Source organism: Schistocerca nitens, chromosome 6 (assembly GCF_023898315.1).
Source record: "Schistocerca nitens isolate TAMUIC-IGC-003100 chromosome 6, iqSchNite1.1, whole genome shotgun sequence".
In the NCBI taxonomy this organism is placed as follows: domain Eukaryota; kingdom Metazoa; phylum Arthropoda; class Insecta; order Orthoptera; family Acrididae; genus Schistocerca; species Schistocerca nitens.
In genome coordinates this window covers 744,238,591-744,266,419 of record NC_064619.1, presented here as the reverse complement: position 1 = coordinate 744,266,419, position 27,829 = coordinate 744,238,591, and the positions used below count along the sequence as shown (strand labels likewise).

Sequence of the window (27,829 nt, the reverse complement as noted above, 5' to 3'; positions counted from 1 at the left end):
ATCAATGGAGATTCTTGGCGCCAATTTCTGTGCTGATTTTGCAGAAAGTGCGGGAATTTTCCCGCCACAACTGCGTGGGTACACAAGTCATTCCCACGCCTCGCTGGTAGCCCGCCAGAAAGTGTTTTCGCAAAGTTTCTCTGAAGTAACGGAACCTCTAGCCCAGCCGCTACTTCACACCCCAGCGGGCGTGTCTCTTGACAATGTCGGCGTCTGAAAAGCATTCACTCGACTGCCTCACACACGTCGGCTTAACTCTCTCCCGTTCCACAGAGCCCGCCTGTCACCGGCCCACCCGGGTGACGAGAGACGCTGCGTGGGAAGTACGCGTGTTAAGGAAAAGCAACCCTCCACCGCATGCAACTAGAGAGGAGAATCGTAAGATAGAAATATGAGAGGGGGCTCATGCCACCTCTCATTGCCCCTACGCTATTTTAGATTGTAATTGGTGAGCGGTTGGCTCACTTAGGAGCAAGGTAGTGAGTCAAGCGCCCAAGAACAATCTTACAAAGTGACTCCACATACCGCACTCTGTAAAAAAGATCATTGCAACTGAAAAATGCAACTCATAGAGGGAGGATTCTTTATGATGTAGCCAACTTCACCTTCTTAATATGGAACACTAACACTCACATCACACATCCATACCCAGGGAGCCCCTTCCAAACACCGATTCACGCAGACATTCACGCTCTAAACATGGCCCGGGCATCTGAGCCAAATATGGAGCAGTTTATTCTTTACAATCAGAGTTGGAGTGCTCCGCAATTAAATGCCCAAGATGTTACAACAATTTTAATCATTAAACTAACCTGACCTCACTCACACATGATAATATTTAAGTTAACAATCTCTTTGTGAGTTTTCAGAATCTAGTTACAACCTCCGATTCATTCTGTCTCCCTGCAGCAAGAATAACCTTTACAAAATGTTCCCTGAACTGATGGTCCATTCACAATGACAGTGGTGGTATCTGCTTCAGTTTATGGGGACTTCAGGCACACTGTTAGCATACACACAACAATAAACACAAAATAAAAAAAAAACATGATGTGGAGAACAATACAGTAATCTGTAATAAGAATTACAGTGTAAAACACAAACGCATACAAGGTATAACATACATTACAGAAACAACATAAGAGAAAGAAATTTAAGAAAAACAAAAAAAACAAGGTTCATGGGGCATCAAATTGTGCGTGCACATTGCACAATGTTCACGACTGTGCTGAGAATGAGGCACTAAATCACATTGTTAGAAATATCCGTGGCACTTCACAAATTCCACTGTACTGACATCACATAAGGCTAAACGTCGGTTGTAGTTGCTACGTTGTGGCAACAGCAATAGGGAGTTCTGGAGTGTCTGCAGTACGCTGTTGAGATTGTAGTCAGACCCACGCATATGATCACGGCCGTATGGTAGGAAGACACAGTGATAGGCTCTCCTCACGTCGATTAATTGTCTCTGAGGTCTACTCGTTGGGATACATCACTAGTCTAGGTCTCTTCTCTCGCTGGACAGAACTTTATGTTTCCCAATATTGCAGTTCGACGAGGGATGATGGCACGTGGAGTGACTCCACAAGTGTGTGAGGTCATCCATACAGGATCGAACTAGGAGCGACTATTGTTAAAAACTGCTCTCTAATAGAGAGGAGAAGTAAGACATGAGACCATACATTTGTTAGTGTGGCACGATACTGCTTTGTGTATGCAGATCGGCCAATGCTAGTGAGTTGTAAAAACCCAAACAGGTGAGTATAGAGCGTCCCTTTCTGTCCTGAGGCACATGAGGCGCAGGTTCTGACACGATATGTGATCTTCTTCGTGTACTCACGACAACGTGGTCTGCCGCAGGGAATCCCTCCAAGCGGCTGCCGCGTCCGGAGAGCTAGCAGGCTGTCGCGTGTCAGGGTCAACGGCCAGCCCCACTTTCGCTTGTGGCGGGGCAAGGGTCCCGTGTAATCCCTCAGGTAGGCAGCCCGGTGACTGTCAGCGTGTAGGACGGGACGCTCGCCCTCTAGCAGGTAGCCGAAGACCTCTTGTTTTTGCGCTGGCTGGCCTCTGCATTGCCACGTTCCTCGTCATCTGTACAATTCTTACAAAAGTCTTATGCCTAACTTTTTCCCATGACCTTCTATGTTATAATAAATTTACCTAATGAAACATTGATGGTCTGTCATTTCAGACACTCTTATTTTACTTTTATAGTTATTAATCTATGGCAATCATTATAACATCTAATCTAGACATGGAAATAATTTATTTTGATATACGTGTAGAGATCGATCTCAGTATTGTACATGGTTGGTGATAACTGCTGCTATGTAATGGATGAACAACTAAATGTGCGGGCCCGCACTAATATTACTATTAATTATATAGATCGACAGTAGACATGCTTCAAGAATTAACTACCATATCCCATCGATCTACATTCTACGTCTTTTAATTAAATTATGTTGTTATGCAGGTCTAAGTTTTACTGTGCTATAAAGAACATGCAACTACGCTACTTTCGCTCGCCCGTCGTCCCTCCATCTCGGGTCTGTGGTTTGGTGACCTGAAAAATAGCAACTCAACAGGCGCGCGCCACACTTGTGGTAGAAAACCCCCACAATATTAATCTAGTTATTGTTAAATCCTACAGTTTAACTTATCCTAGTATCGTACTTTCCCTTTTATTTATTTATTTATTTATTTTATTTTATTTATTTATTTATTTATTTATTTATTTATTTTTTATTTACCTTATACAATACCCTTACATAGTTCCTGTTACGCTGAGATGTCTTGCTGCTCGCCGCTATTGACGACAGTGATGTGCGCGCCGTACGACATGACCTCCGAGTTTTCATTACGCCTCACTGAAACTCCAGAGACTGGGTCAGCCATGGCTATACACGACAATAAATTTATAGTTGCAACTTCCTTCTCTATGTGAAGCGGTTTTCGCGATCGAAGTACACCTTTCCAGAAGCAATGTAATATGACCAAGCCAGGACTGGTTCCTGTTGAGGATTCAGACACCCAACACACGCCAGCTACACAGTATGTCACGAATATCCAAGTACAATTCCTTGGTGATTCATCTGTGACAAAAACGAGCAGCACGCTAAATCCCCAACCAGCACATTAGCATGGTAGGCTTTTATGCCCTCATTTCTCTCGTCTAGGGCACCATTAGAGTCAAATGCTCACAGGTTCACCCCGACTTGCAAGACAACGATACCGGCGCAGCTCTGCAAAAACTATACTGCCCATATTCACCCTCGAAATCGCGCAATATACCACAATCGTGCAGTGCACTGACGCGTGCCTGCAAGCATTGGTATGAACGTCTCACGAACTGGTTGTGGCCGCTATGGAGCGTATCACGACCTCTCAGAACGCTTCTAAGAGCACGTTCTTGTATGCGCCCGTTTGTGCGACGTCTCGTCACTCATCCTTATCCCTTAACATGGACACCAGATAGGAAAGGACAAAAACATTGCTCATGAAAAGGTAGTGTCTCCTACTCCATCGACATTGGAGATCGCGAACATAAACAAAAAGAGGATAGCAGCAGTAAATTCTTATGCAAGACAACGCAGCGTGTTAATACTTTAGCAATCTTAATCTATTAATGTAACGATTATTGTTCCCCGAACAAAGGTTCATATATTTGCCTATTCTACTATGTACATTTCTTACACTACTACTATTCTACGAACTCCTTTATGTGAGATATGTGGTGGAGTCCTATGGACTTCTTTCCTTTCAGCGTCTCCAATTCATAAGCATTGTGGTGAGCTGCTCTCCTTATACGGTACGGGCCGTTGTAAACAGAATAGAATTTTTGGCATTTCATTTTTTGTTTGTTCGAAAGTCGGAAAGACTTAACGAGCACCTTTTGTCCAATTTGGAAGTGTCGTAGACGAGCTCCCCTGTCGGCACGTCTCTTCCTGACCTCTGCTGCAGCCCGTATCCTCTTGAGAGCCAAATCCACTATGGCTTGGTGCTGCGTTCGCGCCCTTGGTGGGAAGTTTACGACCTTGGTTATCAAGTCCTTAGGAATCCGGTTTTTCAGTACTGTAATGGGTGCCAATTTTGTTATCCCATGGGGTGCCTCATTGATCACCTCCTGGAAGTCTTTAAGGAAAACGTCCCATGTCGTGTGCTGTTTGTTACAGTACAACCGGCACAAGTTTCCGAGTTCTTTAATAACCCGTTCTGCAGCATTCGAGCTCGGATGGTGTGAAGATATAAAAATGGGATCAATTTTACATCGACGCAACGTCTCCTTCCATGTTTTTGACTTAAACTGTGGCCCGTTATCAGAAATGATTCTACTCACATGACCAACCTGTGGTAGGAAATCCCGGATTAGGGCTCGTGATACAGTTCGTCCTGTCGCCCTCTTCAGTGGCGTAAAGGTAACGTATTTGGACGTTAGTTCAACAAACACTAATACGTAAGTATATCCTCTTCTTGTTCTTGGCAAAGGTCCCATTAAATCTGTTGCTGCTAATTGTCTTAATTTGGTCGGTACGATTGGGTATAATGGTGCCTGCATGCTCACAGTGGTGTGCTTAGCCTTTTGGCAGTCTTTACACACCGACAGTACCCTCCGAATTCGACGCTCCATGTTTCGAAAGTAACACATGGTCCTTAGTTTGAGATTGCACTTGCGTGGTCCGAAGTGTCCATAGCTGAGGTGAGTATGCCATATAACCTTGTTTATTAGGTGTTCAGGGATGCATACCCCCCATTCAGTGTCATTGGCATAATTTCGGTGGAAAATTATGCCTTTCCGCAAGAGGTAGAACTGCCTGACGGTGGCGTGTCTTCTGTCTATCCATTTCTGTTTCAATAACACTAGGGCAGGGTCCTTGTCTTGCTCCTTCTTGATGTCCTGCATACTACAGGTAATAAAATTTTCAAAGGCTACTTTCTGCATATAGTAAAGGCAGTAGTGATTTTCCTCCAGATCTTCTTCCATGTTGTGCTCAAATCCGATCGGTGACCGTGATAAGGCGTCTGCAATAATGTTCTGACTGCCGGGGATATATTCTATCGAAAAGTTGTACTGCTGTAGATATGATGCCCACCTAATGAGCCGCCTGTGATTAAGCTTTGCAGTCATCAAGAACTCGAGTGCCTTGTGGTCTGTGTAGACCCTCGTCTTGCGACCAAACAGAAGGTATCTGAATTTTTCAAACGCCCATACAATAGCCAGCGCCTCTAACTCGGTTACTGAGTAATTCCTCTCACTCTTGGCTAGTACTCTGCTAGCAAACGCAATTGTCTTCCACACCCTGTTTCCTTCATGTACATAGTCTTGGAATACCATGACACCCAGACCGGAGTATGAACTGTCCGTTACTATGCAAAGCTCTTCAGCTAAATTAGGGTGTGATAGGATGGGTGCTTGTAATAATGCGAATTTTAATGTTTTCCATTCGGATTCGGCCGCCTCATCCCATTCCCAAGGAATCTTCTTTCCTGTAAGTTGATGCAACCGAGGACTGCTCTGAGTTTTGACATGTATAAAGCGGTTGTAAAAATTTATGATCCCCAAGAACCCCCTTAACTGCTTCTTTGTCGTAGGAATGGGAAACTTTTCAATCGCTTCGATCTTTTCGGGATTTGGCGCAATGCCCTCACCCGTGATGATATGTCCTAGAAATTTCACAGAGGACGTCCCAAAATTCGATTTTTCGATATTGATAGTCACACCGTATTCCTTGAATGTCGCTAGGAGTTCACCGAGGACCGCATTGTGCTCTCCCCAAGATTTCTCCGCGATCAGCAAATCGTCCACATAGCTGGTGACATGACGTTTCAAATTATCGCTTAGTATGCCGTCCAGCCCCCGAATGAATGCGGCAGATGAAACGTTCAAACCAAATGGTAGACGACGAAACCGGTAACATCTTCCAAATGCTAAAAAGGCTGTGTACTGTCTGCAATTTGGATGGAGCTCGATCTGCCAGAAACTCGATTTTAGATCAACTGATGAGAAGATTGATATTCCATGGAAGTTTTGTAAGAGTTCCTCTAATCGTTCCGGTCTGTCTGTTTCGGGTTCTATTATGGTATTAATTTGTCGCGAGTCCAAGACTAAACGAATACTACCATCTGCCTTCTCGACTACTCTTAACGGGTTATTATAGGCTGAAGCCGTAGGTTCTATTATTCCTTCACTCAGCATTCGCGTAATTTCAGCTGCTACTTTCTGTCGATATGCCAAGGGGATTGGATAGGGTGGCACACGAAACTGGTTGTGCGGACGTACACGAAATTCATATTGGAAGTTCTTTATTGATCCTGTCTTGGGAAGGAAGACCTCCGCATGTTCTACTAGTAATTTATGAAGTTCTTTGCGGTGTTCGCCCCTTATATTCTTTATTGCTTCCACTTTTTCTCCTATTTTCTCCTTTATTTCTCCCATTATTCCGACTTCATTCTCATCCGTGTCCTCTCCCCTATCCGCAACGTCGTCCTGTTCTTCCTTTCTGTCTTTCAGACACGCATAGTTTATCCGAACACAGTTAGACGGTAGTTGAGCTGGGATCAGCTGATCGTCGAACTTAATGTGGACGGGATTCCCTTTCCTCAAAACCACTTCACCTCGTCCTAGATCAACTATCGCTTCATGTTCATTTAGGAAGTCCGTTCCTATTATCATGTCGATCGCCAGATTTGGCACGATCCAGAAGTTAGACTCTATTTTGTGTCCTTGGCAGGAGAATTCCAGTCTTGTTTGTTGGGTGACCTCCGTACATTTACCCGCTAATGCCCCTTTTATTTTGGTTTTCTTAACCGATAGGACAGGCCAGTCCATCTCCTGAGAGCACCTCTTGTATGCTGCCTCAGATATTGCTGTTATGTAGCTTCCACTATCTATTATCGCATTCAGACTCTTTTCAGCTATTGCTACTGTGATAAGAGGCTGCCGATCATGTCGAGGAGTTGCTTTATGTTCCTCGAGCAGGATTTCTGATAAATCTTCGTAATGTATCATCCGTAGTTGGCCAGGTCCGAGATTACGTGCGAAATTCCGGCGGCCTGTGTTCGCACTAGTCTGGCGTCAATCCCTAGTTAGGCTCCCCCTCCTCTGACGTGCATTAGGATTTGCGGGTCTGGTTTCAATCTCCTGGTTCCACCGTTGTCCTTGGTTTCGCTCTCTCCAATTACGGTCGCTTTGCCGTTCGTTATTCCTTCTATCCCAGATTCCTTGTCTAGATTGACCCTGCTCCCTGACGTTCTGGTTTCCGTGTCTTTGGTTTCCATAACCTTGAATAGCGTAACCTTGACTTCCGTAACCCTGGTTTCCTAACTGACCAGTGCGATTATGCAATCTGCTGTCGTCTTCTGTTCCTGGCCGGTGGTATTTGTTACTTTGCCCCTTCTTCCTGTCCTTTGCTTCTTGTTTATCAAAGACTACTTCGAGTTCGCGCAATAGAATCTTGAATGCTTCTATGTCAGCTCCACACTTGCCGACAAGTGTCTGTTGGTACCTAACTGGCAATTTGGAAAAGCAAAATTTAATGATTTCTCCGTTACTATATGGACTATCTAAAAATTGATTCTTCTTGAGTAAATCATCAAGAAATTTGGTTGCGCTCCTATGCCCGGACACTTCCAGTTCAGGACAAAATATTATTTCCTCTTTAATCCTATCTTGCGTTTCCTTCGACCAGTAGGTCCGCAGGAATGCACCAACAAATTCCTGATAAGTCCGACACGTCACTGCCACACCCCGCATCTTTTCCGCGGCTTGGCCTTCGATGTGTCCACACATGAATTCTAATTTTGCCTGGGTTGGCCATGATGCCGGTAATGAATTTGTAAACTGCATCACCCAGCTCTTCGGATGCATCGACCCTCCATTTTCTTTGAACTTCTGGAATTTCAGTATCGACAGGAAGTGATTGTGATCAAAATCCTGTCTGATCCTCGCACTGGTGCTGTCACTCGTTTCCGATACTTGCACGTCTGCTGAGTGTCCTGTTCTATCTTGCTGATAACTGTGATGTGCAACCTCTGTATCACAGTGGAAGTGGCACTCAGAATTCACTCTCCTAAGTGGGCTATAATTATTGGAGCTATTACTTGCTGTTTCTGCGTGTGCATTGTTAGTTCCGCACTCTGTCACTGGGCTAGAGCACGGCGGGCTTTTCCTCGGAGACACAATTCTGTGTACTCCATCATGGGTATCCGAACGCGCAGTGCTCGTGTGCCCGTTTTGCTCTCGTTTTGCTATCCGACTCTCTACTTCTTCCATTCGTTTCGTGGAGTTCGCAACCGCGATATTACCTTGAGTTTTTAAGAATGCTAGGGATTTTGAGTGGGATTGTGTTGTACGTCGCAAGCGCCCTGCGAGTTTAGAAGTTGCTTCCGCGACTTTCATTGCCCCTGTTGCTGCAGTTTTGGCAAGGCCTGCTACTTTTTGTGCTACCGTTGACATTTGTTTTGCTTCTCCACATTCTTTCTTTATTGTTAATAATTCCCCACGAATTTCCCCTATATGCGAAATTATTGCCTCCGTGTCCTTCTTACGCTGTTCGTCAGCTTCTTCCTTCTCCTTCTTACGTTGTTTCTCCTCTTCTTCCTTCTCCTTCTTACGTTGTTTCTCCTCTTCTTCCTTCTCCTTCTTACGCTGTTCGTCAGCTTCTTCCTTCTCCTTCTTACGTTGTTTCTCCTCTTCTTCCTTCTCCCTCTTACGCTGTTCGTCAGCTTCTTCCTGCTTCTTACGCTGTTCGTCAGCTTCTTCTTTCATTGATCGTAGGAAGCTCAGTATTGGGTTTACGTCATCTTCTTGATCCTCTTCAAACATGGCCGATGTAACTCTGGACACCTGGGCGCTAGAGCTCTGACGTGACCGAGCTGGCCTCTGTCTGCACTCGTTCGTTTGACTATAAACTTCTGCTACCGTCTCGACCTGTGTGCCTGTCTCTGTTTCATCCTCTACTTCACTATCATAATCACGGCCGCAACGCTGCTCTGAGATCGCGTCCAAATCACCTTCCTCATCAATGCCCCTGGCGTCCTGTCCTGCTAAAAATGTGCCCATCTCATCTCCGAACCTATTCCCGTCAGTAAACTGCCCCTTATCCATTATGCTATCCTCTTTTGTTTTAGCTTTGCCCGATAATAGTCGTGCCTTACTTCTCGTTATCATTCATAAAAAACAAATTCATCTAAAATGCACAATAAAATTAATCTACTCCATATATTTTTTACACATAAACATAAAATTTCAACAACGCTGTTCCAACGCTGTAATCACAAACACAATTTGATGTGGTACAGAAACCGCACACAAATCCGACAAAGTGCGATGCGGTACAGACACCACATCAGCGAAACACAAAAAAAACAATGAACAAAAAATATATATACACTGAAAACAAAAACTGTAGTCATGCGCCGCTACTTAAAACTAAACGCGGAACTACCAAAAAAAACTTGGGTATTAATCATTAAAAAAAATAGAGAGAAAAAAAATTGAATGTTCCTACTAAGAATCCTGTTTGTTTATCAGAGATTCACAGGAAAGATCCGAGGCCAAGGGTCGCCATATTATGCGAGGTGCCGGGGCTAGTAGTGTATTTATCACTAAATTCTACTAGAATCCACATGTGTAAATCATGCTCTAAGCCCCCCCTATTCTAACTCCGACTTTTGCTGTTGCACAAGGATAAAAAAAAAATACGCGAACTGACTCTAATCAACCCTGCTAGTGGAGTAGAAGAGAGTTTGGCACCTGCAATAATTTAATTTGATACATAAGTTAAATAAACAAAGGTTTCATTAGCATAGTGAGGAATGATAGGGTTGCTCTATCGATTAACAGAATGAAAGTTCTGTTCAAAATAACAATATGATTTATTAAGCTTAAACACAGAATAGTAAAAGAAACACAGGAAATTTATAAATCATCAAATTGGCTAAAATTGGAGATTCATACAAACACTATAAAGGTGAAGTTGTCCCTAACTTAGATCCTGAGGTTTAAGACGAAGTGGTATGTGGAGCCAATTCCTTTCCACTCAAATCTCAAGAGAGACACACAGCTAACCCAATAGTAATTGCTGTTACTCGAAACTGAACACAGTTAGAAAAGGATGAACAGGCGCGCTCTGCTGAGCTCTGATTATCACCTAGGAAAAATCCCTATCTGCCGGTGCTGCGGACGTACATTACCAACAGTCTTCTTATCTCCCAGAACACGATCTGGCGTACCGCAGGCGAGGGCTGGCTGCTACGACGTCCTCGACCGAAAGGCGACTGCCGACTACCCAGAGCACCCGTACAGGCCGAACACCGAACATTCCCGCCCCCACGACAGTGGCCGTGGTTACGTTCCAATCAGCAACTCGAAAACCGGCGGAAATTCCACTCCATTGCCGGAGCACTACCATTCCACCAATGGAGATTCTTGGCGCCAATTTCTGTGCTGATTTTGCAGAAAGTGCGGGAATTTTCCCGCCACAACTGCGTGGGTACACAAGTCATTCCCACGCCTCGCTGGTAGCCCGCCAGAAAGTGTTTTCGCAAAGTTTCTCTGAAGTAACGGAACCTCTAGCCCAGCCGCTACTTCACACCCCAGCGGGCGTGTCTCTTGACAATGTCGGCGTCTGAAAAGCATTCACTCGACTGCCTCACACACGTCGGCTTAACTCTCTCCCGTTCCACAGAGCCCGCCTGTCACCGGCCCACCCGGGTGACGAGAGACGCTGCGTGGGAAGTACGCGTGTTAAGGAAAAGCAACCCTCCACCGCATGCAACTAGAGAGGAGAATCGTAAGATAGAAATATGAGAGGGGGCTCATGCCACCTCTCAAACTTATCACTTTATTTGTGTGCTAACTGAATAAAAATAATTAGATGATTATGTAAGACAAAACAGTACGCCGATTAAGGCGTTCTTTGGATTAAAATCATGTGGTTGGTACTACAGATGTGGTAAAGAGCTGTGTACTCGGCTGTGGACTACACCGTCAAAGACCGCCATCTCAGTGTCTTATAAGACCTTTACTGATCATTTCTGGAAGCGTGAAGGAAATTACAGTTCTCGTCACTGTAACGCACAAGACTTGATGGCAGGGCGAACAGCCAGAAATGTGACAGATCTTACGCTGTCGTAGGAGCGCCCTCATGGGAGTGTGACGTCAACAAATGACCGTAGCGTCCTTTCCAAACCACAAGCTGTGGTCGAGTAACTGCAGCTAAAAGGCAACATCATCTTCTGAAAACAGTCTCTTGTATGAGTAGATGTATGACTGCAATAAAGCTATACCTATTCTTAAACAATTAAGAGGTGGACAGCTTGTACCCTGTCTCAGGGTGGTTGGTTTCCTCCGAACGCCATTTACGGCCATGCAATGGAAATAAAATCAGCTGCTTCACGCCTGGGTTACGGTTAGGTCTCACTGAGAGACGAGTCGCTTTAAGCCTCGTATCACTGACACGTTAACATGTCTGTCATGTCGGTGGCACTCTCTCCCCTGTTTCGTGACAATACAAAACGAACTGACCTTCATTGAATTTTTTCGATGTCCTCCGTCAATCCTATGCGGTGTGAATGTCACATTGAATAGCAATCCTCCAGAAGAGGGCGGACAAGCGTAGTGTAAGAAGTCTCTGTAGTACACCTGTTGCTTTCCCGACATTATCTATGTGAAAGTTCTAATTTACGTTATTCATAATTGTAATTCCGTTCTACATAGTTGAATTTTCAGCCTTTAGATTTCTGTGTTTTATCCTGTAACCAAAATTTAGTGGATTCCTTTTACGAGGATTGGAACTTTAATAGTGGCAACTATTTATTTACAGCTCGTACAAAATAGATACGTGTTTCAAAGTTTTACTGACCTTCAAAGTCGGGTTCCCGGGTTCGATTCCCGGCGGGGTCAGGGATTTTCTCTGCCTCGTGATGACTGGGTGTTGTGTGATGTCCTTAGGTTAGTTAGGTTTAAGTAGTTCTAAGTTCTAGGGGACTGATGACCACAGATGTTAAGTCCCATAGTGCTCGGAGCCATTTTTGAACCTTCAAAGTAGTCACCAGCGTTGTGTATAACCCGTTCCCAGCGATGTGGAAGTCGTAGGATAATCTTAGCAGTGCCAGTTGTACTGACAGTTCGAGAGACTAATGCCGTGAAGTATTTCTTTCAGTTTAGAAATCGAGTTGAACTCACGAGGGCTTAAGTCAGGGGAGTGCAGTTGGTGCTATAGCTCTTAGCAGGCCCATCAGTCAAACAAATCAGTAACTACTTGGATGTACGTGCTTGAGCATCGTCCTGCAAAATGATAGTCAGGTCCTGCAGAAAGTGTTATCACTCTTGTTTGTAAGCTGGTCGTAAGCTGTGTTCCAAAAGTGAACAGTATCCCTTGTCAATAGCACTCATTACTTCGTAAGAGTAAAGAGCTAGCGGTATTTCAGAAGAACAATATTTTCCGCATCCGTGTTGGCTGTTTGTCAATAAATCGTTTTCTTCGACGTAAGTCGTAATTTTCGAACGTAGTATATATTCCAAAATCCTACTACAAGTCAACGTTAGCGATACGGGTCTGCAATTCGGCTGTTACTCCTGTTTTCCTTCTCAGGGAATTGGTATGAATTGGTTGAGGAGGGTGAAAGGCGATGGGGAATGGGAACTGGCGGTTGGCAAGAAGGCAGCTAGGAGGAGAAGTTATTCAGACAGTTATACCCAGCGTATATGCAATAGATTCGACCAACTGTCAGAGTGGAGAGGAGTCTCTTGTACCTGTAGATGTAGGGAATATGCAGCAATCCTCAGCAGTTAGGAGGCCTAGGTCAGTTGCAAAGTCTAACAGAAAGAAGAAGGTTATGCTGCTAGGTAGTTCGCACAGTAGAGGTGTGGGCCAACAGCTGCAGGAAGTATTGGGGAGCGAGCACCAGGTCAGCAGCATTGTGAAACCTAGTGCAGGGTTCGATCAGGTGACTGACAGCATAGGGAGTTACGTAGCAATTTTACGAAGGAGGATTCGGTAGTGATAGTGAGTGGAGCAGGGAACAGTTTTGATAGGGACGGGGAATATGATGCAGGTGGTGACCTGGTAGAGATAGGTACTCAAACTGGTGGCACTAATCGGCATTTCGTGTAACTGTTTCAGCGTCATGATAGACCTCACCTTAATGCGGCTGTTAGGTGCGTTAACATGGGGCTGGGGAGGCGCTGATGGCAGAAGGCATGGGTCACATTTCAGTTGGGTCTATCAGTAGATCGGATTTCACTAGGCATAGCCTGCACCTCAGTGGGTATGGGAGACTGGCAAAGCCTATAGGTGACGGTGTAGTGGGTGGTGGTGTGATCATTCATGGAAAAATTCCTGTAGTAGTTGCTATTAGAGCTGCACCTTTTTTAGATTGAAGTCAGCCGATGGATATACTTGCTTAAAGGAAGTCCCTCTAACTAAGGGCTCATCTTCAGAGGACGTCATGTTTCCAAGTAGACAAGGAATTAGCATAGTATATTCATCAAAATATAAGAGGTATTGGAGATAAAGTTAGTGAACTGCTTATGGATCCTGACTCTAAAATTATTGGTATGTCGGAGCACCACTTAAATAATTTGACGCTCAGAGGCTTCCTTCACCAGGATACAGATTAGCTGGTTGTTCTTCAAGGAATTAATTGAGGATTGGGCGAGTGGATATGTACGTAAAAACAGTATTCCATCTGAGTCCATAGACGTAGAATTGCGCTGCAATAAACAGATATTTGAATGTTGTGCAGGGGTAATTGAATTTAGTGAAAGTAAACTTTTAATTGCTGTCTGCCTTCGGAGGATTTCTGCTCAAGCTAGAAATGGTTCTTGATTTACTTAGTAGGAAGTACCAGAAATGAGTTATATGTGGTGACTTGAGTGTAAATTTTGTATATGATGGTGCAAGAAAAAGGATGTTGGTAGATCTCCTAAATTCATATGATCTGATGCACGCTGTGTTTTTTCCAACTAGGGTGCAGGGAACAGTAGCACAGCCATACACAATATTTTTGTTCATTCTTCATCACTAGATGGGCATTCTGTTAGTAAAAGGGTGAATGGCCTTTCAGACCATGATGAAGAAATTTTAACACTGAAAGGCTTTTGCACTCAAACAGATGTCGCATATAATTCCGAACTATGTATGAAAGTTAATCCAACAGCAATAGAGAGTTTTTTAAAGGTTGTCAAGTAATAAGAGTGGCAGGATGGTTATAGCGCGGATAACATGGATGATAAATAAAATGCTTTCCTTAACACATTTCTCATGCTCTTTGAGAGTTGATTTCCATTAGAACGTTCTAAACGGGGTACTAACAGTAACAAAAAATGGCTCTGAGCACTATAGAACTTAACATCTGAGGTCATCAGTCCCCTAGAACTTAGAACTACTTAAACGTAACGAACCTAAGGACATCACACACATCCATGCCCGAGGCAGGATTCGAACCTGCGACCGTAGCGGTCACGCGGTTCCAGACTGAAGCGCCTACAACTGCTTGGCCACCACGGCCGGCCTAACAGTAACAGGCAGACCAGGTGGTCACTAGTGGGATAAGGATATCATATAGAACAAAGTGGAAATTATATCAAGGTGGTAGAAGTAGTCACAATCAAACTACAGTAGCCCATTACAAAAAGTACTGTAAGATGCTTAAAAATGTTATTAGGAAGACGAAGAGTATGTGGTATGCAACTAGACTAGACAATTCACAGGATAAAATTAAAACCATGTGGTCAGTTGTAAATGAAGTGTCTGGTCAGCAGCACAAGGTCGATGATGTAAACTTAGTTCGTAATAAACATATTTCTGATACTGATAAATCAGATATATGTACAGTATTTAACAATCGTTTTCTGAGCATTGCTGGTGAATTAAATAAAAATTTAATTTCTACAGGGAATCATATAACATTCTTGGCAAATACCTTTCCGAGATTGATGTCTGAAACGCTCCTCTGTGATACAGACAAGGGGGAGATTAATTAATTAAATCTCATGGATATGATGGAGTGTCTAGCACAATATTAATCTATTATTCTGCACATATTAGCACTGTGCTTGGCCATATTGGTAATTTTTCATTTAGGAATGGTCAGTTTCCTGAACGATTAAAGTACTCACTAGTGAAGCCGCTTTATGAAAAGGGAGAAAAGGATGATGTAGACAATTTTAGACCTATTTCTATGCCATCTGTGTTTGCTAAAGTTATTGAAAAGGCTGTGTATGTAAGGATAATTGATCATTTTATATCACACGATTTGCTATCAAATGTACAGTTCGACTTACGCGTCATTTAACAACTGATAATGCTGTAGTCTCTTTTCTATGTGAGGTCCTGGATCGATTAAACAAAAGGTTACGAAAGCTAGGCATTTTTTTTATTTAACTAAGGTGTTTGATTGTGTCATCACAAAATATTGCTCCAGGAGTTGGATCATTACGGAATACGGGAGTAACTCGCAATTGGTCGACCTCTTACGTTAGCAACAGACAGCAAAAGTTATTCACAGTGTTGAGAATGGCTGTGATGTCGGGTCTGAGTGGGGTACAGTCGAACGGGGGGGGGGGGGGGGGGGAGCCCCAGGGATCGGTGTTGGGGCCACTCTCTTATTTACATAAATGGTATACCCTCTAGGATTAAAGATGACTCTAAAATATTTCTGTTTGCTGATGACACTACCTTGGTAGTAAAGGACGTTGTGTGGAACATTGGCTCGGTTCCCAAATAGTGCAGTTCATAACATAAGTTCATGGCTTGTAGAAAATAAACTAACGCTAAATCACAGTAAGATCCAGTTTTTACCGTTTTTAACATACAATTGAACAAACTGGACATTTTAATTTCACAGAATGGGTATATGGTTAGTGAAACTGGACAGTTCAAATTTATAGGTGTTCAAATAGATAGTAAACTGTCGTGGAAAGCCCACGTTTAGGATCTTGTTCAAAGACTTAATGCTGCAATTTTTACTATTCGAACGGTATCTGAAGTGAGTGATCATTCGATACGAAAATTAATCTACTTTGCTTATTTTCATTCGCTTATGTCGTATGGTATTAAATTTTTGGGTAACTCTTCCCACTCTAAAAGGATATTTTTGGCTCACAAACGGGCGGTTAGGGCAATAAGTGGTGGAATTTGGTGAAAGTTCACGAACGTCTTGTCGACCCCTGTTCACGAGTCTGGGTATTTCGATATCATATACAGTTTCTAACGGTCTTATATTGTTAACAATGTTAGGTTAAGCAGCTTTCACTCAGTTAATACTTGGCAGAAATAAAACCTGCATTTGGATCGGACTTCCTTAACTGTTGTGCAGGAAGGTGTGCAGTATAATTCTGCATCCATTTTCAATAAGCTACCACTCGAATTCAAAAATCTTTGCTGTAATCCACGCGCTTTCAAGCACTCAAAAATGCAAGAAATTTAACAATACCTAAACTAATAGCCACATAGATGCCTGTAAATAAGTTGATCCTGTATGAAGCTCGTAAATATAATTCGCGAACAAACGCACTCGCCTTATCTGCAGCAGCAAATAATTCACACGCATATGTACTTGCATGTATCGATTCTATCAGGTAGCCAGATGAGTGACACGTCTCACAGAAGGCTCTTTGGCTGTGTAGCCAATCAAACGCTTTGTGTTCCCGAACATTAACATGACACTACCCAACCTGATTCAGCGAGGCACGCATGTATACAGTGGACTACAGGCTTTATGTGTATGTTCTCACGTTTCGTCGTATAGAAACAGCTTCACGTCTGCACTCGCGAGACGTTGTCGCTGCTACAAAATTTACTCCCGTCAGCCAACTATAGTCTCTGATAAATTTAAATATCTACGTGACCTCCTTTGTCGCTCAATGCCTGTCTCTCACGGAGAGTGCTTCATCTTTTTCCGCTTCCTACACAGATCTTATCTCTTCTAAAGACCATTCCTTAAGCTCCTCGCAGCCTGAAAGTTTACAGTGTGCTGAAAAGTCTGTTTCAGTCTGCCACCTCCGCGGTGACTGGGTGGCGTTTTCGCGTCTGTCGAAAAGCTCAGCTCTGTTTCTTCCAGCAAATACGTGACTTTCAACAGAAACATTTTTATTCCCTGTGTGGCATGTTCCTCTTCATTTTCATACTGGCTAAGCATCTCAGGTTGCATAAAAACATAACAAGGAAGTGTCGCTGTATAGAATGAAACGGTCAACTGGTCAACGTGAGATGCCCCCATGCTGGAGATCCAGGCTCGACTTCCGGATCTGCCGTGGATTCCTCATTGGAGGGAGGAATCGGCGAGGGTGCACCCAGTCTCTTGATGCCAACTGGGAAGCTACCTGTCTGAGAGGGCCCCGCATCAAGGTCAGAATGTCGAGAATGGGTGGCAGTGTGGTGCGCTGACGCTCTGCCCCTCCACGCTGCATCTGTTGATGACTGACCCAGCATAACAAGGCGGTTAGTGACCTGCCACGTGAGCTTCAAGGGCTGATCAAGGGGTTCCCTTCTTTATTTATTGCTACCTGGACTACATTCATTGGTGTTGGATGTAACTGTGTCCATATCTTTATGCAGTGTTAATAATTTATATGGATTGGTTGTCCTCATCAGAATATAGATTTATTGATACGGTCAAAGAGCAGTTTATGAAAAACTGTCCCGTAACACTTGTGTTAGTGATTCTGAATCTTGAAGTAGTGATTAGTCAGCTTTCAAACAGCTTATCCTGCCATGAACAGCTACACTAGAACTTTCTCATTGTTTATATGCATACCATAAAGCTTCATTGGTTTGTTTGATAAGTATATCATTTAATTCTGGCACATAATAAGAGGATATTCTGAAACTGGATTCAACTGTGTGACAAACACAGACACTACTGCACAGTTTAGAGTTACCGTAAGTAACATATCCAGTGTCTTTTTACGTTATTTATGTGTTTCTTTCGTTCTTATCTGGAGAAGAGTAATTCACGTTCGACAATTTTTGTGTGGTTATTTACTTATAAAATCATGAAATACTTGTGGCGCTAAAAATTTCAGATGTATGACGTTCATTGATATCAAGTGATCTTTCAAAACGCCTCTGCCATGCGTCTGAAAGTTTGTTCATTATTTCTCTTTCATTGGAAATTCCGGTGTTTCCATTTCCATGTTATATCAATGCTTATTTAATCTGTTGCCACTGGTATTAGACAACTGCATACATTATAGATGGGTAATATTTACTACGTGAAAATAGTTCTGTATCTTTTGGGGATGCAATCAGCTTTATTTTTTCTTACACAATTAAAGGTTAATTCTTTCGAATCCCCGTAACTCTATTTCCACACAGAAATCTGAATTTTTACACCAAAAGGCTCTACAGCCTTCCTCTCTGATGGTGCACCAAATCTCTCCACAATTCTGGCCAACGTCACGGTTGGCGTGTCATACGACTGGAATGTCGTCACACCCCTTTTACCAACACTTCAGCTCAAGTCTGGACCGCTCTGCGATGGAGTTCAAACCACAACGGAAATCATACGGTTTTCTTATAGGTTGCCGACGAAAACATGTCGGACGCAACGCCTGTAACGATCGTCAGGAAAAGGCCACAGGGGGTTGTATAAACGGCGTCGATGAAGCCGGCCACCGTGGCTATGTGAACCATCTGAGCGTCGATGAAACCACCCATTCCCTTCTGATGTTGATTCACTCATTTGGCCCCCAGAAGGTAGTTCACAGTGCGATGAGCAACAGAATGACGTTCTTGATGAACTTTGACACTGCTCACACCCCTGGACAATTCCACCCTTTTATAAAACTGCCGTGGGCCTGCAAGATCATGGTACGTGATAGCATCCCTTTGGAGTGCAGCGTTACTGCAATTTTTGTTTGATGCACAGGGCGTAATCACTGGGGTCGACGTAACGAAGGATGTTTATGCTTTGCTTTTTCAGCCATTCTGTTCCGCTCCATCCTGTGAACTGAGGACGGAGTGACGCAACACTTTCACGTGCGTCAAAGGCTACCCGTAAGAACCCTACCCCCACCCTCTTCCCCCGCTAGTTTGCCAACATCCTCGGTGAGCGTGCGCACCTTTCTTAAGTACTTTAAAAATGTTCCTGACCAGAGACAGCCATCGACACCCCATATCTAACTGGCGTTATATCGCTGAACTACAGCCTGCTGACCAGATGTGAAATTTAAGGGTGCCAAAGGGGATATCTGTCAGTCGGAGCCTAGGAATTAGTGACTGACTGTCTCAGTACAGGGAGATTTTTAAAGTGCCCAACAAAGGTGAACGGATGATACGGAGAATTTCGTCTAACTAGAGGGTATTAAGGTAGCCTTGCCCTTTTATTCAGACAGGCGTCAACGTGCGGTCCCCATGACACTGTAAGAAAGCGCGAAGCGGGAGAGCTGCGAAAGTCGAATGATTTTGAAAGGTTCCAGAGCAAGAATTGCAGTCGCGCTACACTATAAAGGGATGCTATCATGATCAATAGGGTTAGGGCCCACGCTGTCCTCAGAGAAGTGTTGAAGCGTCCGGAGGAGGACTTCAGTATAAAAGGTCAAGAATGTTGTCCTGTCGCTCATTATGTAAGTAGGCTGTTTAGGTTTTTATGTTGGCAACGCCATGTAGTGCTCTATATGAAAATCACTGACTGTGCTGTGTGCAGTCTGTGACTGGTTTCCATTGTTGGAATTTGCTACTGTAGTGTTGGACAGTTGGATGTGAACAGCGCGTAGCGTTGCGCAGTTGGAGGCGAGCGGCCAGCAGTGGTGGATCTGGGGAGAGAGATGGCAGAGTTTTGAGAGCGGATGATCTGGACGTGTGTCCGTCAGAGACAGTAAATTTGTAAGACTGGATGTCATCAACTGATATATATATATATATATATATATATATATATATATATATATATATATATATATATATATATATATATATATATATAATGACTTTTGAACACTATTAAGGTGAACATATTGTTTGTCCTCTATAAAAATCTTTCATTTGCTGACTATGCATATCAGTAGTTAGTGCCTTCAGAAGTTAGAATCTTCCCGGGTTCGATTCCCGGCGGGGTCAGGGATTTTCTCTGCCTCGTGATGGCTGGGTGTTGTGTGCTGTCCTTAGGTTAGTTAGGTTTAAGTAGTTCTAAGTTCTAGGGGACTGATGACCATAGATGTTAAATCCCATAGTGCTCAGAGCCATTTGAACCATTTGAAGTTAGACTCTGTTATTTAGCTGGCAGTATTGGCGCTCTTGTATTGCAATAGTTTGAGTAACGAAGATTTTTGTGAGGTAAGTGATTCATGAAAGGTATAGGTTATTGTTAGTCAGGGCCATCCTTTTGTAGGGATTATTGAAAGTCAGGTTGCGTTGCGCTAAAAATATTGTGTGACAGTTTAGCGATCATTCAAGTAAGTAAAGAGAGAAATGTCTGGGTGCGTTCAGTTTTGCTCAGCTGTTTGAAAATCAAATAACGTAAGGGGTTTACCAGCACAGTAATTCACTGATTTTTCTAAGGAAACGTTTCAATTATAATACCAACCGTCATCTTCGACCACAGCCCAGAGCATGGTGGCAACTACTTGATTTCTTCTGACTCCAGTCACGGTCAGCTGGACGTAAAATAGTTTGTCTGCGAGTATTTGGAAGGCGACCATGCAACATCTATGCGGCCTCTTGCTCGAAATTGTTACTGATATGAGAACTTCTGGCACGTGTTCTTGTCTGTCTACTGGTTGAGGGAGTGCGAGATCAAAAAAAAAAAAAAAAAAAAAAGTAGGGCAATCGTGATTCAAATTTCCGATAAATGTATTTCACAAACTCCCTTAGTATCGTTGAGGACATGGCGATAAATAACCAGGCTCTGTATCGTTCCTAATGCCTAGCTGCTCGTTATAAATTTGATGCAGAAGCCTTCAGAAATTTTGTGTGAATGCGTAGTGTCTGTTCTTTCGAAGGGGGGAGAAAGAAAAAGGATCAGGCGATGAGTGAAAACGGGATTCCAACCGGGCATCTCCCACTTAGTATGCAGCTGCTTTGACCACTGTCCTACCCGCAACACAAGAGTTAACCACAACTGCGGGGACTATCTCGGGACCCCTCTCGGCCGGCCGATACTTTCACCTTCCGCCGCCTGTCCACGTCCTCCATGCTCGCTACTCTGAGATTTCCCAAGGTACGTAACGGCACATCCGCACTAAAGAAAATAGGGTCCGTTGCTCGTCTAAGTGAACCAGTTATATGAATGTGTAGGAACATGCACACATACAAACGCGCACGCTTACAGACACACACACACACACACACACACAAATTAGATGATCAGGCAGGTTCCCAGACTGTCAAATTGCAACTAAAAGGAAAAAGCTTGGGAAAGAATTAAAATAATAGAATAGATGGCTGATTGATGGGAGCCAGCCACCGTGCAACAAAGTAAAATCTCTATCCTACATGCTTAGACTGGAGTACAGACGCTTCACAAAATTTAAAAATCTTTACCACACTTATCTCGTCATCAGCTAAAGTAGAGTGCACATCCCAACCGAAATTCGCTCCCCCCCCCCCCAACCCCCCTCCCCCCCAACCCCCGTTCATCATAATATAAGCTGCACTCTCTCAAAATGCGGTGCACGGTGATTTGTACAGCACGGGCGTCACTGAGTGGAGTGTCCTACCACTACTATAGCAAGAAGCCATGTGTCAGCGGACAGTGGCCAGTTCGAAGCCGGGGCAGGCCACGTCACCCCGCCCGAATGTCCGGCGTGAGGAATGCCGCGGCCGGAAAATTGGCTTCAGCAACAGCAGCTTCCTGTCGGTCACTGCGTCTCTCCACTCCCACAACAGCGTGGATGTCTGACACGACAGAGAAATGAGAGCCTGCGGTGGACTGGCACACTGTGTCACGTCATGTTCGCTGCAAGCCTCCTTGGTGGCTTGGTCCACTGGTTCATTTCCCCAAATTCCCACATGCCCCAGTATCCACTAGAACGATACCTGTCGGAGAAGGACAGTTTACCATTTTCTCTGCAGGGTATAAGTGGTGAAGTGATTGTAGGGCAGTTAGTGAATCGGACAGATGACAAAATTTTTGCCATGAATACAATACGCCTTATCTGCTCAAGTGGTTTCAGGAAGGAAGGGAGAGTAGAATTTAACTTCTTGAAGACACTGCGGTCATCAGCTAAAGTAGAGTGCACATCCCCACCGAAAAAATGAGGAGGGAAATCGAATGTTGAGCTGTTCAGAGGAACCGACACAGCATTCGCGTAAAGCAGTTTAGGGAAATCACGGAAAACCTAAATCGGCGTGGCCGGAGAGGGATTTGAACCTTTGCCCTCCAGAGTCCACTGTGCTAAGCACTGCGGCGCCTCCCTCGGTCGAGCGCCTTCCGAATGGCGGGGAGCTGAGCAACCAAATACGGCGAAACGAGCGCTGGCAGGAAAGAGTCTCACCTGATGCTCTGAAAAACACGAGAGCAGACAGCCCACCTCCTAGGCTGTCACTGCCAGCGGCTGAATCCACAGTTGTAAGGAGGCGGGTGAAAAAGTGGAGCAAGTAAATTTATTACATGTTGAAGCCATGAGCGTAATTTTGTTGGAAGGGAATCACGATGCTGTCCAAACTATTGCACAGCTTTTTCTCTCTATTAATGTTGATGGTGTTGTTTTATCACGCCTCTTGCTAGTGGAGCTCGGGTGTCTATGTTGAGTGAAGGAATGGGTTACTTTCCAATTTTACCCTTGCAACGCACGAATATGGGGTAATTCTGCGAAAAAGTGTGGAACTGAAAAGGCAAGCTGTAGTTGAATTTCATGTTAGGGACGTACTTTTATTACAAATTCCTTTATTGAGCCGATGGTGGCCACAGAAGCGGTATTAGGTGTTGACATTTTGGTATCAGACCAGGTGAACTCGGGATGTGGTGAGTTAAGGTTGAATGTTGAAGGTGCCTCTCTAAGGTTTCATTTTACTGAATCTTCACTGACAGAAGTAATGTCGACCCAGTGTCCCAAATTTCTTGCACAATCCGAACTGCCACCTGAGGCAAAATCTTTTGTTAGTGATGGGAATGTTCAGGCAATGTTGCGGATGCCAGATGAATCGTTGTGTTGTACTGAGTCGTATTCTGTTGTGCATTTTTGTCTGATATGGCTTTCTCCGTTTTCTGTTGTGTTAAGCATCCTAGGTGTGTTCAGTGGACTGCCATTATGGAAGAAAAAGTAAGAAGACTCTCCGCAAAATCGGCGAAGAAGTGTGAAACTAGCCACGTTATCAACGCTACAGTCGCCTTACACATGCGTTTAGCGCCTGCTGCCATCCCAAGAGATGCGCTCCATAGTCGACCCTAGGCCGGTGTGAGCTGCACTTTTTGAGTCGAAGTGCGGGGCAGGCGGCAACAGTATCTTCAATCGGTTCTTTCGCTTCCTCAGAGGAAGTGTGGAACTCAAAAACTTGGGGAGTTCCGTTCCAGTGTGTGGGGAAGAATTACGCAGATCTTGATGCCTGATATGCGGTTTTCTCCTGTGAGATCTAGTCATGCTACTTGTATGCAATGCTTTACGGATTAAGGACGTGTGTCAACTTTGAATGGCTTTTTACATGAGGCGACCACACTGATTAATTCAACTATTCGATATTTGAGCAAATGCACTTGTATAGAGTCTTGCTAGTCGCTTTGAAATGTAAATTCTCGCTTGCAAGCTTTTGTGAAGACTTTCTTTCGCGTAATAGCGAGGACCTTCCATGAGATTGCTTTGTGACGGAGGTTACAGTTCACGTTGCTTAAAAGTTTGCACAATTTGTTGTTAGGTTTGTGGACGTATGTGACATTACATGTGTACGTACAGGTCACATAATTCGCGTAAATAACGGGCCGCTCATTTGCATACGGCGTCATGGCATCCAATAGCTATCCAGATGGGTTCAATAGGATTTACATGAGGTGAATTTTCTCGCCGAGATATCAACATGACTTGACTTCAATGGTCCTCAAACCACTGTAACACTGTTCTGGTTCCGGGACACGGACAATTACACTGCTGAAAGATGACATCGCCATATCGAGCACGAAGGGATGCAGGTGGTACGCAACTGCCAGCGCGTCTTCCATTACTACCATTGGCTACATGCAAGCGCAGGAGAATGTCCCCCATAGCAAAATACTACACCCACCAGGCTGCCTCGGTGGTGCGCTGCACGTTTCGAGGCGCCGTTCACATCGACGACGGCGTTTGTGGGGACAACTACCGGCGCAGGGTAGCAGAAATGTGATTCATATGTTCTACTGACCGACGGTCGAATTCCAATGGTCCCGTGTGCACTGCAATCGTAACTGACGCTACGATGGGTTAACATGTGAACAGGTAGGGGTGGTCTGGTGCGGAGCTCCATGTTCAACAAAGTATGCCGTGCTCCGGAACACTTGTGCGTGCACCAGCATTGTGCTCTGTCGGCAGAGATCACATAGATAAACCTCTATCCTACTTTACAGGGCAGACGAGCCTCCGAACTGTGAAGACTTGGGGGCGTCCTACCATTTACCGCCCAGTGCTAGCTTCACTGTCCTACTTCTTTCTGTACATGCTCACGACACTGGCAAGTGAACATTGCACCAGCTGTGGCGTTTTCGAGATACTCGTTCACGGCTCTGCGTAATAATAACCTTCCCTTCGTCAATGTTGCTGATGTCAATGGATTTCCTCATTTGGAGCCCAAATCTTCGCTAGGGTGATATTCCGTCCGTGCATGCGTCGCTTACATACTTTTGTTACCGCGTCACATGCCCGCAACGCCATCACGCGGCTTCCTAGAACGCAGTGACCAGTGCTCATTACGTTTTGGCTTACCAGTGTTCGTTGTTACCGTCATCGTATGCGCATGTTCTTTTCAGTTATTCGTTCGTGTGGTTTGTGACCTAATAGGAAAATGTCTCTTTCAATAGAATACAGCCATGCATTGTATACTTACAAGGCTTCAAACATTAAATAAGTTATTTCGTTCAGAGTCCACTCTGCCTAGAACAAGATCAGTTCAGTTACTGAATCGTACAGTAAAAGAAGCAACTGAGATACTTGTAGCTACTTCAGCTATGATTTTAAACTAATTCAGTTACAAATTGACAGCTACAGGTCATTTGACTACAACACCCAGGACAGTTGAGTTACTACACTGATCAGTCAGAACATTGCGACCACATACCTAACAGCCGGTTTGTCCACATTTAGCACGGATAACACTGGCGACGCGCCGTGGCACGTAAACAATGAGGACTCGCTTGGTCGCTGGACGGAGTTGGGATCACATCGGCACAGACAAGTCACCTAGTTATAGTAAATTGCTGGGAGGGGTGATGAGTTCGGACGCCACGTTCAATCACACTCTAGATGTGTTCGAAAGGGTTCGGATATGGTGGGCTTGGGGGAGGGGGGGGGGAGCACCACATCAATTAAAAGTCGCCACTGTGTTCCTCGAACCTCACCATCACAATCCTAGCCTTGTGATATGGGACATGATCTTCCTAAAGATGGTCTTCATCCTGCCTTGTAGGACCTCCACTCTACCCATTGATGCCCACGTTTATGTTCCTCAGAGTAAAACTGAATAGCCACCGACTTGCTCCATCCCTGTTCCCCTAGAAGACAACGGATTCCTGCTCTCCCAATGGCATGATAAAGTAGGTATCAGAATTGAACAGAGCATGTAACGCTCTGTAAATGCGCCAGTATCCAGTGCGAATAGTGGCATGCCCATTTCAGTCGCAGTTGTCGATGTCTCTGTGTTAACATTGGCAAATGCGTGGGTCGTCAGCTCCGGAGGCCCATCGTTAGGCGTGTTCGGTGCAATGTGTATTCAGAGAATGTATTCTGACCACCATTACAGTCTGATGTTCGTTGCTCCACAGATCTCCGCCTGTTCTCTAATACTAGCCAACCTAGCTACGACGTCCGACAAATGTAACGAGGCGTGGCCGCCCAACCACACCATGTCAGGACGTGGTCTCCCCTCGGTTTCACCACTTGTTGAACACACTCACCACGGCACTCCTAGAACATCCGACAAGTCGTGCAGCTTCAGAAACGCTCACGCCGAACCCCCGGCCACCACAGTATGCCCTCGGTCAAACTCAGAGATATCGCGCGCCTCCCCCATTCTACACAGGCAGAGGACGCTCATTTATACTACGTGCACAGCATGTGTGTCTGATCAGCAGTCATCTCTCGCCAGGAGACGCTGCTATCTCCTGGACGGGTTTATATCGATTGTAGGTCGACGGTGATAATGTTCTGGTTGATCAGTATAGTTCACAAGCTTAAGGAGGTCTGTCTTAAAAAGAACATGTCGAAAACATTGACAAGAACAAGAGACAGTATGGTAGGACACGAGATATTGGTGACCTGTCTGAATGAGAAAAGAAAAATCTGTACATGCAGTGTGTACAATACTGTGCGGTGGTGCGAGTGCAGGGTGTCGTGTGCTGCTGCGGCTGCCGCCTCACCGTGTGCTCGCCCAGGTTGCGGACGCGGCAGTGCAGGAACGCGGTGCCGCCCAGCTGTGCCGTCACGTTCGTCACCAGGTTGGAGTCGAACTCGGGGTCCGGCGGGCCCGGGGGCGGCCGCGCGGCCGGCGCAGCCGTGCTCTGCGCCTCCGGGAAGAGGTCGCCTGCGGGCAGACGGGGGTCGCGTCCACAGAGCCGCGTGTCGCAGCGCCGCTGCACTCTTCACAAGTCAGAGGTACCTCCAAAGTAGACTCCTGATCACAGTCTTACATCTCGCAGATCGACTTAAATCATCAAGTGTCTCGCGTACTTTTAACTTTCGAGTAAAATATATTTGTCTCTGGACGGAAAATATTTCTGTGACGGAGTCTCCCCTGCGACTAACAACTCACACCTAGCAAGGTAACAGAGAATACATACTTAATGTAAGTATCCCAATGTTACCCATACCTGCCAACTTTCAGAAACAGAAATCCAGAAGATCCCAAACCGCAAAAAATTTAACGCGTGCATGCGTCGCAATGTGTTCAAACATGGCGAGAAAAGACTACACAGAAGGAGATTACAGATAATGTTAACACACATAATGTAGGGTACATTTTAAGATCACTATTTTCGAACTCTGAATTAGGTACTCACACAAGTTACTTGCTGATGAGTATTCATTTTTGGTCACTTAACACTGGGAACAGTTTACACACTACACAAAAATGAGCTTTTCTGCTCTTGGTCTTGCAAGCTACACAACTACTAAACGGAACATTTATTTACACTTACTTGCAAAATTTTCTCAAGTTCACAGAACACTGGCTATATTCCCTCACAGGCTGCATAGGAGTCATGAAGATGAGTAGCTTTCTTTGCTTTCTTCGGAAATTCTCAAGGGAAACTATTTATGTAACATGGATCGCTGATTCTTGTTTTCAAAACAGAAAAGGATCCCGGAGTTTCACTCGACACGGAGGACCTAAACTGATTGTGATTCTTCTTCAGCAAGCTGAACACACGCTCACACTCAGCACTGCTGTGCGGCAGAGTCAACACAGAGAGCATTAGTCTGGCTAACCTACCGTGCTTAGGATCACCATCAGCTCCACGAATGCTCATCAAAAAATGGTTCAGATGGCTCTGAGGTCATCAGTCCCCTAGAACTTAGAACTACTGAAATCTAACTAACCTAAGGACATCACACACATCCATGCCCGAGGCAGGATTCGAACCTGCGACCGTAGCAGTCGCGCGGTTCCAAACTGAAGCGCCTAGAACCGTTCGGCCACTCCGGCCAGCGAATGCTCATCAAGAGATCCCATTTGGTATCATCTGTCAAGTTCTCGCACCCAACAGT

The 27,829-nt window shown here is 44.7% G+C and overlaps 1 protein-coding gene across 1 annotated transcript in view; it reads right to left on the bottom strand.

The window, feature by feature from the left end:
* Window positions 1-27,829, bottom strand: part of LOC126263616 (zwei Ig domain protein zig-8-like) — a gene marked incomplete at its 3' end in the record, with an annotated part of 499,015 nt that overhangs the window by 111,498 nt on the left and 359,688 nt on the right. The window contains exon 5 of the mRNA XM_049960703.1: window positions 26,485-26,648. Within this exon, the coding sequence (XP_049816660.1) occupies window positions 26,485-26,648 (164 nt within the window). The remainder of the gene's footprint in view (window positions 1-26,484; window positions 26,649-27,829) is intronic.